General features: G+C 42.7%; 1 protein-coding gene across 1 annotated transcript; it reads left to right on the top strand.

Annotated features, from left to right (window-relative positions):
• The first annotated feature begins 5,643 nt into the window (after positions 1-5,643).
• On the top strand, positions 5,644-11,955 carry SINHCAF (SIN3-HDAC complex associated factor). The gene is made up of 6 exons (XM_072150571.1): positions 5,644-5,772; positions 10,244-10,400; positions 10,538-10,637; positions 10,911-11,031; positions 11,194-11,347; positions 11,671-11,955. The coding sequence occupies exons 2-6, from the start codon at positions 10,273-10,275 to the stop codon at positions 11,789-11,791; spliced, it is 624 nt and encodes a 207-aa protein (XP_072006672.1). The 5' UTR covers positions 5,644-5,772; positions 10,244-10,272; the 3' UTR covers positions 11,792-11,955.
• Positions 11,956-12,596: the final 641 nt, after the last annotated feature.

The raw sequence follows: 12,596 nt of genomic DNA, 5'->3' as shown, positions 1-12,596 counted from the left end.
TTTCCCAGAGTCTTGGTTGTATTACTTGCTTCACGATTGGCTACGACAGCGACATCACTGGGGTCCTCCCAGAGCTTTCATTCAGCGGAGTCGCTAAACTAGTGCCTGTCGTAGTTTTGCCCCATGGCACGGACGCCCTATGGATACATCAAGTGGTTGAAGCCTCTTGACGTATCAGACAGGACGGGGGTGTGGCCTTTATTGTTCACCGTTTGCATGAGTGATGGCGTATGATAAACTCCTCCCTCTGTGTGTTAAGGAGAGCATAATGCAACGTGAAAGGTTCAGGGGTGAGATGCAAATCACCCTATGTCCTCCTGCGTCAAACAGAACTGCCCTGTGCCGTTTCTGCAACTCCCTTGGAGGTAAACGAGAGTTACGTAGTACAGTGAGCTATGCTACTTCCGTAATTCCCATGTACCAAGAAAATAGTTTTTTTACAACTGCGCAATTCTGTAACCAGGTCACTGGGAGAAGCTACTACTAATTCCCATGTTGGCCACGTTTCTCTGACCTAGTATTACACCTTTCCCGTGCCCAATACCCTTTCTATAGCTGTCGCAGTCAACACCATAGAACTTGCCGATACACGTGCACATTCATTTCTACAAAACCTGCCTTTGCAACGGAGAGAAAACGGGAACAAGCAAAGTGAAAAATAACGGTAGGTCCCCACATCGACTTCTCGTCGTTAGCTGGTCCTGCCACATCGACGGCTTTGGATTACTCTGTGTAGGACTCAATCACTTCAGATCGATTAAATACGAACTGTAATTTTAGATTCCCAGGGACGAGGGTGATATTTCTGGAAACGCCATGTTCTACACCTTTTATGTTTGCAGCTGTAGTCAAACAACTACGACCACGCATTGATCTAATTTATTGTGTGGCCCTGCAATATACCACACACACATGTATCCTGCCCCCTCTGTCCAATAGAAAGCTTACCAAATTTGTGTTACACACATAAGCGTTCAAGGACTTTGGATACAACAACTTTTGAAAATTATGATAAATGACCCAAACCTCTACGACACTTAAGCCTGCGGTTACACACAGACCTCCGTTGTTGTCGGCCTTTAGTAGAAACTTGTGTAAATTACATATTAGTTTTGGTTTTTTTCATTCTCCTTTGTACTTCCATGGCTGATCCTGAGACATTCACATGGGGAACCTCCGCTCCCTGAGAAGAGAGTAATGTGAGAGGCCGCATTCTTCACATTCCTGTCTGGGTATGGTGGGTGACTCAGGTGAGAGAGGCAGTGATTCGTCCACGCGGGGGCCATGTTTTCTGCAGCAAGACTTCCTATATTGTAAGACCGGATCCAGTTACTTGTTTTAAGGAGTTCAGCCATTATCTCCTACATGTCCTACAAGGAGTTTATTCCCTTATAAAATTACTATTTGGTCACGATATTGCAGATTATGGAAATCTTTTCTTCAGGTCGGGATAGTTGCACAGAAGCCTTGACATCTCCGTCCTGTTTACTTGTCTCGAGGATGTTGCAAATTTTAGCGCAAATCCACATCTGACAATTTTACAACACAATACTGACGTAAACTATATGAAACATCCGCTCAACCTCTAATATTGATGTAAAAGCCAAAAACTTTTGAAATTTTCCTTGAAGACTGTGCCTACTATATTTATATATATTATTAATTCTATAGTTCTGTACATTCAATAAGAAGCTCACATACATTACATAAGGATGAGAACAAATGCAAGCAAGAAATAAAATACTAAAACGACGGAGATCTTAAACAAGAGGAGGACCCTGACCATGAAGACTCACAATCTATGTGGGAGGGTAGATGGGGACATGAGGCGAGGGAACAGAGAAGTTGTTGTGTGTTGAAGGCGATCCTGGAACCAGTGGGGTTTCCGGTTACATTTGGAAGGTGACTTGTTTTAGTAGAGCATTCCAGAGTATGGGGAGAAGTCTTGGAGCGGATGGTAATAGAATGAAACGGGTCTTGAGACTATTGGGTGATAAGTTCAGAGATATATGGAGGGGAAAGGTTGTGGACAGCTTTGCATGTCAGACTTTAAGCCCTCCTTCCGATTGTTTCATATGACTTATTGCTCTGTAAAGTCTTTGTATATGTTCCTTATAATCTGTGACGCTCTATGGAGTCTGGTGGCACTATATAAATAAAGATTACAGGCAGTCCCTGGGTTACATACAAGATAGGGTCTGTAGGTTTGTTCTTAAGTTGAATTTGTATGTAAATCGGAACTGTATATTTTATCATAATCCCAGCCAGAACTTTTTTGGTCTCTGTGACAATTGGATTTTAAAAATGTTGGGTTGTCATAAGAATCTGGATTAACACTAAAGCTTCATTACAGACACCTGTGATAACTGTTATAGCTGATTATTGTAGCCTAGGACTAAAGTACAGTAATTACCAATATCCAGAGGTCCATTTGTAACTAGGGGTCGTATGTAAGTCGAGTGTTCTTAAGTAGGGGACCGCCTGTATTATGGTTGATATTTTAAACCATTTACTGTGCAGTGGGTAAGGAGAGGCAGAAGAGAAGGGAGGTTCATGGCTTCTGATTTCAGAACGGAGGAAAGAGAAGGGGGGTGATAGTGTGAACTATATTCTGGATTCCTGGTCAGAGAAGACATTCATATATTAATGTTCAAAAAGAAGATATTTGGAGAGGATCTTAATGAATCAAGTATAATAGGTCACAAAAATTACTTGATTTGCATTCACCACGCGAACAAAGATGTGTTCAGCGTAATCTAGGAACTTTCGACAGTTTTTCACAACGGATCTTCAGCTCCATCTGCTGGTCGGTATACGATTATTCATTCAACTTATGAATCAATTACCGTACTCAAAATATTCTTATTACAGAGGGTAACAAAACCGTATATGCATTCTGAAAGCTGCGGGTTACAATCACATAAAGACTACACAACAAATACGACAGCAGGTCCAACCATGATGGAACCTGATACTAGAACCCCTAACATTAGATTGCTTGCAATGCCTGAAAATATTAACAATCAAGTCCATGGTAGTTTACAATATGGAATGTTTATAGGTAGCTCCCGAGAGTGGGCGTTAATCTTCCGGTGCCGCTACTTCAGGTGGTTTATAGGTAGCTCCCGAGAGTGGGCGTTAGTCTTCGGGTGCTGCTATTTCAGGTGGTATATAGGTAGCTCCTGAGAGTGGGCGTTAGTCTTCGGGTGCTGCTATTTCAGGTGGTATATAGGTAGCTCCTGAGAGTGGGCATTAGTCTTCGGGTGCTGCTACTTCAGGTGGTTTATAGGTAGTTTCTGAGAGTGGGCATTAGTCTTCGGGTGCTGCTACTTCAGGTGGTTTATAGGTAGCTCCTGAGAGTGGGCATTAGTCTTCAGGTGCTGCTACTTCAGGTGGTTTATAGGTAGCTCCTGAGAGTGGGCGTTAGTCTTCGGGTGCTGCTACTTCAGGTGGTTTATAGGTAGCTCCTGAGAGTGGGCATTAGTCTTCGGGTGCTGCTACTTCAGGTGGTTTATAGGTAGCTCCTGAGAGTGGGCGTTAGTCTTCGGGTGCTGCTACTTTAGGTGGTTTATAGGTAGCTCCTGAGAGTGGGCGTTAGTCTTCGGATACACAGAACCTTGGGAACTTCTAAAATGTATTGGTCCTAGACTCCTGCCCTCTACTTATATCATAGATGTCGCAAAGATCTGGATCTGTCTGGAGCGCTTGGGTCCGCTTCCCCCCCCCCCCCCAACATGTGTGATTAACGAATGAAGAGAGCCAAACCCAATGGTCCTAAAGACTGATTGTTGTTACATTTCCTTGTGTAAACAAGTATCTACTAGCCATGAGAACACAAGACCAGAGGAAAGACAAGCCACCTCATAAGTGACATAAAACCTTCAATTAACATATAAATACAAGTCTTCAGAACATCAACAACTCTATGTATTGATGATGAAATTATCTTAACATCTAAAAGGACCCCCTGGGTATGTTCACATGGAAACACCCAAAATCACATTAGTAATGCTGATTATTTTCAATGGAAATAATGTTTTTAGAAAGTTTTGAGGAGGGAAAAAAAAAGTTTGTTTGTTTTAGACGCAAATGAGACTAATCAGTTTGCAAAATGTGCCGCAAACTAGATGTCCATCTCCACTTTCCGTTGTGATTCCCAAGGTAAAATAATTCAGATTTTTTTAGTGCAATATGACTGGTCCGTGAGAAACCAAGCAATTACTCATAGATCCAGGCGCTATGACTGTGGTAATCTTCTTATATTTGTTATCCATGGCCTCCTTCCTTCGTAAAATCAACTTTTAAAATTATGCTAATGAGTCTGAAGAGATCTGGGGGGGGGGGCGTTGTGGAAGCAACACTAGCGGAACATGTGATCACAGCTAAAAAGACATTGGGGCACATTTACTTTCCCGTCCCGTCGCGATCCCCGTCCGACGAGGATTCGGGGCTGCCACGATTCACTAAGATCGTACGTCCAATTTCCTGCATGTGTCGCTTCCGCGCCGCGGTCCGTCGGAGTTCACCTTCTTCTTCCCGGTGCATGTGAGTGCTGATCTTGGGACACAATTTGCTTCTTAAATTCCACGGTTTGTCCGAATCCGTCGGGTTGTCAGACGTTCAAGCCCCCCGATTTGTGTCGCATGCAAGCCGGCGCCGATGTGACACAATCCGATCGCGTGTGCCGAAAAACAATTCAGCGCAAAACAGAAAAAAATGCAAAACCCGTCGAAAAATGCGGCGTTAAGACCCTTAGTTAATGTGCCCCATTGGAGCAGATTTGTCCTTTGGTAGCATCTTACTTCAATGTTTTGGAGGGTCTTTGGAGATCTTTAGACATCAGTTTTGTCAAAATGACCGCTTGATAAATCTTGCACAAGAGGTGTAGATTTGCGCCTCAGTTGGTGACTTTTTGAAAAGTTGCACCTCAAAAATAATCACATTTGGATTCATACGATAAATCAGAAATGAATTGACATTTGGGGTCGAAAAAGTGGCTTGGCTTGCTCTCACAACAACAAAAAAACATAAATTTGGCGAACTTGTGAGACATTTTGAAAATCCAAAAACTGAGGTATACGCAAGGACGCATCCCCCACAGTGTGTGAACGGACCCTTCATGAAGTAATGACAACTGATTTCAATATTTTTCGATCTTCGAGATTTCCCTTATTCGAGTCAACTTTTACCACACATTTCTTTTCAAAAATGTTGTATTTTGAGGTAAATTTCAAATTCTTATAAGCTGCGGCACATAATACAATTATTTTACGGATTTGTTTAAGGTGTGGAGTCTTTGTCAAAATGAAAACCCGTCAACGGTCCCGTCTAAAAAACACAAACTGTACGAACCACATCAGAAAACTCAAATTTTCAACAATTTTTTTTCCACATAACTTACAATCGTGTTGTAAATCATCAAACACCTCATGTAAATGCCCTCCAATTCACCAGTCCTGGTCTGGACCAACCACTGCTTTTGTTATGAAGCCCTCGAGCCCTCCTTCTTGTTTGGTGGCGATGACAATTCCCCCCCCCCCTTCATTCCTCCTCAGACATTTTCCCGCCCAGACCGGCTCCCATAAAAGGACAATGGAGAAGCGGGAAGAGTGACGTCACCGCCCGCATGCAAATGAGCTTGATTGAAGAGAATCTGAGCGTGGGAACCGCGCAAGCGCAGTGACCGCGGGATCTCTCTTTGCTCAGCAGTGTACTGAAGAGTTTGATTATTTTGGGAAGACAAGTGACCTGGAGGCTTCAGGACAAGTTCTGGTAAGTGCATTCTAGTGCATTTCTCTGATTGCGTTATGTTATGTCGCGACATGCCGCGATAGACCCCGCAGTGAGCAGAGTTGCAAGTGCTTCCATGCTTGCACCCTGGTGCAATGTGCCATTGACCCCCGTGCATCGTGCCCGCAGCTCCCTTGTCATTTGTCAGCTCCCTTATCGGCCGCTTTCCACCTCGTGTTGACGGACAGAAGTCGCATCGAGTGGTGGGGTCGAGCTGCAGTGTCGGTGCCATGTGTCAGCGCTCGCACCCCCCCTTGCCCCTGCACGTTTCCTCCATTGTTCAGTGTCACTGGAAGGGCCTCATGTCTCCTTCCATCTGTGTGCACTTGGCGCTGACCGTGCAGAAGTCGGCTGCGATGAGATCGATTACATATCGCACGCACGACATGGGGGTGCAGGTCTACTGTAACCCTAAATCGTGGTTTGTAGTGCAACAGATGTCATCTTTGTATTGTGTGTGATAGCTTGCATGTGGAATAAGTATGTGCCTCCTCTGGATATAGAAGTGGTCCTTGTGTTGTCATTGGTGTTATGACCCCCCCCCCCCCCCCTACAACTTTTTGGGGTGAACTGGTTGATGTGCAGCAGGGTGATAGGTGGGGGGTGGGGAGGCCCTGTGGGTGGCCGGGCTGCTTGGCTTGGGTTGCTGCACGTAGGCAAAACAAAGGCATTCACAGAGTCCCAGCGTGTCATCCCACCGCCACAACCCAGACACCCCCCCCCCCCCCATCACCCCGAATCCCCTCTGACGTGTGTTATACGAGACCCCAAGTCCATGTACTCTCGGGAGAAATCATCAGATCTAGTTACAATATATCACTGCGACGTATCGGATGTGCTGTAACAATGTATCGGGGACGCGAGTGGAATGCGAGGCTTGGATTCCGGCGGAGTGTACACAGGACAACGTAATTGATCCCATGCGCAAAAATGTAGCATCATGATTGGAATAGATTGCGTCGTATTGATTCTCCTGCTGGGGGCGCTGTACATCACACTGAGAATTTACATTTTAAGTGTATAAAAAGCGTTCGTGTTATCACGGGCTTGTGCCGAAAGTTTGTTGCCTTTTTGGTTTTGTCAAATGTTTTCCCAAGGCTAAGTTTACTTCCGAGTAGGATTTCCGTTATGGATCAGAAATCCAAATACTGATGGTAAATGGTGTAAGTTCGTCGTTCGGAAAACAGGGATGACTTTGTAAGGTTTCGGTCAGATGACCGTGGTCGGTCCGTGAATTGAGGACCATATTTCACAGAACGACCACTGTCTCGGAGCCGAGGCTCTGCCGTCCTCGGCATTGTGGTTGGTCCATGAGTCATACCCCTTAGATTGATGGCACACATGGCGTTTTGAACACATTTTTGGGTCATTTTTGAGCAGTCCGTTTAAAAACACATCCGTTTTTGACCAGTTTGAGTTAAGAGAATTGGTCAAACCTGTCAGAAACGCACGCGTTTTTTAAACGGACTGCTCAAAACCTTGGGCTTTTTGCATCCAATACGTGCGTTATTTTATGTGTTTAGTTTTTTTTTTTATGGATTTCATATGGGTTTGTCTATTTAGCGTTCGTGTTTTTTTTCCCATCCCGTTAGGCTGAGGGAATTCTGCTTGAAAACCGCACATTGATGCGGATTTGAGGCAGATTTTCACTCTTCGTTGACTTCGATTCTGCGAAGGCGCACATAAATAGTAACCCAATCGTAATTTTCTGTGATGAAAACAAACCAAAAACGCATCGACTATCAATTATATTAAAAATCACATTCACTATACAGGCGGTCCCCTACTTAAGGACACCCGACTTACAGACAACCCATAGTTACAGACGGACCCCTCTGCCCACTGTGACCTCTGGTGAAGCTCTCTGGATGCTTTACTATAGTCCCAGACTGTAATGATCAGCTGTAAGGTGTCTGTAATGAAGCTTTATTGATAATTCTTGGTCCAATTACACCAAAAATTTTGAAACTCCAATTGTCACTGGGGCAAAAGAAAAAAAATTGTCTAGAACTTCCATTATAAAATATACAGTTTCGACTTACATACAAATTCAACTTAAGAACAAACCTCCAGACCCTATCTTGTATGTAACCCGGGGACTGCCTGTATTAATTTTCTCAAGTCACATTAATGCACATATACACATTGATCATGGCCGCCATTCTACAGGAACTCTTCGTAGTGTCCTCCATATCGGCATTGTTCACATTCCTTGAATGGTTAGATCTATCGCATTGTCTCGGTGAGGCCGGGTCTTGCTGTCTGGTCTGTAGGTCAGTTGTAGAGAGTGTCTCATGGGGCGGGAGTCATTGCGGTCACACGTGGAGCTGTCAGGTCATGACACTTGTGGTTATCTCGGTCAGATCTAATCTTTCAGTGGTCACAACAGTCAGCCAAAATTCTGAAAACAAATCCCTTCTCCTGGTCGGAGATGATTTCACAGACTAGTGTCAGTAAGGCTGACGGAAAGAGTTGCAGCACAGAGGCTCGAATGGACTTTTTTGACGTTTTTTTTTTTTTTTCCCCCAATTTAAAATTTTAGAGAGGAAAAAAGTAAGCTGTAAAAAATCTAAAAAGTTAGGTGCGTGCGATTTGTGCCCAATTTATTACAACAAAAACTAGCACGAACGGACTTGTAAACAAGTTGACTCTAAAATATGTGGAGAACTCTTTCTATACAGTGTTTAAAGGGGGTTGTCCTAATATAAATAAAATGGAAGTAAGGCACTCTCCAATTCCCTACAAGGCTCGATCCATTTACCGAATCTTCTGTTGGTCTCTCTCTCTACTCTGGCTTCCAGTGATGACCAGTCCAAATGTTGGTTGTGTGATGTTGCCAACTGCAGAGGGGGCATCTGGGTGATGATGTCATCACTGGTAGCCTGGATAACTGTGACCGTGAATGAACATTACAGTGATATAAGCATCGACTTCATTAGACTTTCCGAGTATCATTTTTGTTTTGTAGTACTTTTAAAAATTTCATCACGTGTGGCCTTTTACCAAATTTGCCAAATTGTGGTGTATGTCCTCCGTGTAAGTGTAAATTGTCTGCCATGATGGAAACAATCCAGAGCTTCATTGTGTTTTGTTAATGAGGAACTGCCCCTCCATCGTAGCAGAGGCTATTCCAGATTTGTCATATCTTGGACCCAGTCCAGAAGAAGACAACCCAACTTCTATATCCTGGGGATTGATGGAGGGAGAGCACCAAGAATAGTTTTATCTGGTAGACTCAAGGATCCCCCAGTCCTACATTTTTGGTAATTTAATAACTTTTTCCAGTTGTTCTTGAAACTGGACTACTTTGAAAGGGTTGGCCATTTTGCCTCATAATTTTTCTAATGGGGGGGGGGGCAGGATATTTGATAATTTACCAATAAACACCTATTAACAGTACTGCTCTGCTTTATTGAGATGTTAATTGAAGCCTCCTGACTTTCACCTCATCAGCCAGACATTCCTGACCATATAATGGCTGCAGATGGAGGGTCATAGGATCTCTTAACTATCGATGAGCAATCGCCCTGCCAGGACCATATGTATTCGTTACTAAGATCAAGGTCCTGGCAGGGTGATTGTTTATGGGCAGATGGAGATCACATGACACTCCATCTGCGGCCATTATATGGTCAGGAATGTCTGGCTGAACAATCGGCCTGCCAGGACTGTGATCTTGTATTAAAGAGGACGGGTCTCCTGTACAAACAGCATTAGAAGCTTCTTACTAAAGTAAGCAGCCCCTAGTGCTACAACAGACGCAGCAGTGTTACACTGCTAGTGTTATGGGAAACCGAATAAAGTTGCCAAATATCCCCCGCCTCCCATTTACACACATTACAAAAAAAAACTACAGGTTAAATGGCCAACCCCTTTTACATCAATACGAGACTCTCGTAGACCTTAGTGGTCTTTTGAAAGACCAGAAGAAAATTGTATTCCCTTTTTGGTCTATAGTAATTTCTCCATCAGAACTTTTCAGTGTGTTGTGGGCCAACGTTTGGCTCGGTCTTCCTCATCCATCTTTATCCTTCCACTAGGATGAAAGACCTTATGCAAGGGAGCCTGAGGGGCTCCAGGTTCCATTAACACCTATACAGCCTGGAGCCCCTGGTAGATGCCCTTGAATTACTGCTATTAAACCAAACTGAAAGCCTTTAAAGACTTGACGGCTTCTCTAGTCTCCGATTTTCTGACCCAGTGTTGTGTGTAGGATGTGAAAAGTCCTGAATGTCTCCTGTGAAGCCATAATCTGTATAATAACTTACAATTTTTAGAGTGTAATGGTGCATATGTACCGTCAACGGTGTTTTCTTTGCGGTTTCTCTTTTGTAACATGAAGTTCTAACCTCTATTGTCGGCCATATTGGTTCTCATGTTGCCTCCTCCAACATTCCGTCTTGCCTGAAGACAATGATTCTTAAAATTAACCCTTTCTTTGTTTCATTTTCAGCTCTACTTATTCAAGTAACAAAAAAAAAAATGATTGGATTTTACAAACCAAAGACGTACCGGAGCTCCAGAGGCTGCTGCATCTGCAAAGCCAAGTCCTCCAGCAGCCGATTTACGGACAGCAAGCGCTACGAAGGCGACTTCCAGAATTGTTTTGGGTAAGGACATGCCTGTATGTGTGGATAGATCAGGAGTTCTTGCATCTGTAGAGAACATGTATGGCCATGATGAGAGTTGTAGTCCCACCGCAACTGGAATCTGCCTTAAACTAATCTTCCGATTTCTTATTTTATAGACTTCATGAGATGCGTACGGGAGATATCTGCAACGCCTGCGTCCTTCTGGTAAAAAGATGGAAAAAGCTTCCCTCAGGCTCCAAGAAAAATTGGAATCATGTATGTATTTTAATGTTTTTTTGGGGGAGGGGGGGTGGGTAGGCTACGGTAACGTAGCTTGACCATGTCGCAGAAAATGGACCGGTTCTGATATCGCACCACTTGATCTGTAGACATAATTTGTAATGAGCTCCATCTACTGGTGACTGGTAGTACTTAGAACTGTTATAGGTGTGGCCTGTATGGGAGGGGTTTATTAATATGGTTCAAACAGGTTTCATAATAGTCTATTTTAGCGCTAATTTTTTTTTTTTTTTTTTTTTTTTTTTGTAGGTTGTAGATGCCCGTGGTGGGCCCAATTTAAAGGCTCTGCGAATCGGACCCAAAAGGATTAGGTCCCTGGCAGCGCGGAGGATGAAAAACAGACAGGTCTTGAAGATGAAGAAAAATCTATGTGAGTAATTGAGTTTTAACATGTAGAAAGCAAAAAAAAAATAAAAAAATTTCTGCCATGTTAATACTAATTAGGCATGGTGTGTGTGTGTGTGGGTTTTTTTTTTTTTTTTTTTTTTTTAATTATTTTCAAATAATTTGTGACCTGATTTATCCCTTACAGATTCTGGGGCGCACAGTACGGCATCCAGCGCTTCCCCCACCCACTCCTCCTCTTCTTGTAGTAACCACTCCGATACAGACACTGACACAGAGCTGAGAACCGCTCCGAGCAGAAACTCCACTTTTTCCTTCTTGGATCCAACCTACTGGAAGAGGTGAATAACTTATGCAATTACTATATGACTGAAGGTGTAGGAAAATAGTTATTACTCCCCCCTACCTTCCCAGTATTGATACTTCCGATTCTGGCTATAGTGGACTTCCTGGGTGTGTCCCAACAGCAAAGGAAACACTAGAAAAACCCAATCACTGGGGAGGAGGGTCAATACCCTGACCCCTGATTGGTCAGGGGATATCTTGAAGTCTTCCCTGTGGTATCCAGGGTAGGGTTGCTGGGGATTCGGAACTATTTTATTTCATTGGCACCCTTAACTTTTTTACTTTTGTAACAACTTTTTCTTCTTTATTTTTATTTTAGGCAGAAAGTTTGCTGCGGTATCATCTACAAGGGCCGTTTCGGCGAAATTCTCATTGATGCCCAACAGTTTAAACCGTGCTGCAGTAATAAGAAAACAGAAACTGAAAGCGACGCGAGATGATGGGATCTCCCAGCATGCAACACTACCTATTCGGGGGCAGGGATTACTGCCTTGGACTCTTTAAAGCACCACTTTTTTTTATATTATATTTTTATGCAGTTCTTGCATATGTAGATATGATATATATTTAATATGTGTATGATATATGTACGACGCCCTCAACTCCAAACTTTTTTAATTCTTATTTTTTTTTATTATTATGTATATTTTTTTTTTTTTTTTTTTTTTTTTTTTTTTTATACAAAATATCTAAAGGAACTTTGCCTTTGAAATCTGTACAATCTCCCAATTCATTCAATGAATTGGAACCTTTGTATAAAGATAGTTAGTATTTTTGTATGTATATTATTGCTTTTACATTTTTTATTTTTTTTTATGCAATTTTTTTTTAAATTTTGTTTTACTGATATTTACCACTGTGATGCAAAACCGAAACTGGAAGTATGGAAACTGGCAAATTCACAGTTTGGACTGGAATCTCGTTGCCGAATGTTACTATGTAACTTTTGGTGAGCGCTGTTTTTGGATTAAAAAAAAATATAAAAAAATTTCATAGATGATAGGACTTCTCAGGACAACATTGGACGTGCCTTGCTCACGTTGCCTTAGGCTGGCTATGCATTCCTAGTGCTCTTTCACTATACTCCGTCAATGTTTGCACATTTTTATTTTTTTGTGACAACCAAAGTCTGGATTGTGGAAATTTGGACTTCTAACTTCCTCCATGACGTCTTTTTTTTTTTTTCTTTTTTTCTTCAGTATGGTTCAATTTTGTCTTCTACGTAGTCTATATCCTACAGACTGA

This window comes from Engystomops pustulosus, chromosome 4 (assembly GCF_040894005.1).
Source record: "Engystomops pustulosus chromosome 4, aEngPut4.maternal, whole genome shotgun sequence".
NCBI lineage: Eukaryota > Metazoa > Chordata > Amphibia > Anura > Leptodactylidae > Engystomops > Engystomops pustulosus.
This window is presented reverse-complemented; position numbering and strand designations above follow the sequence as displayed.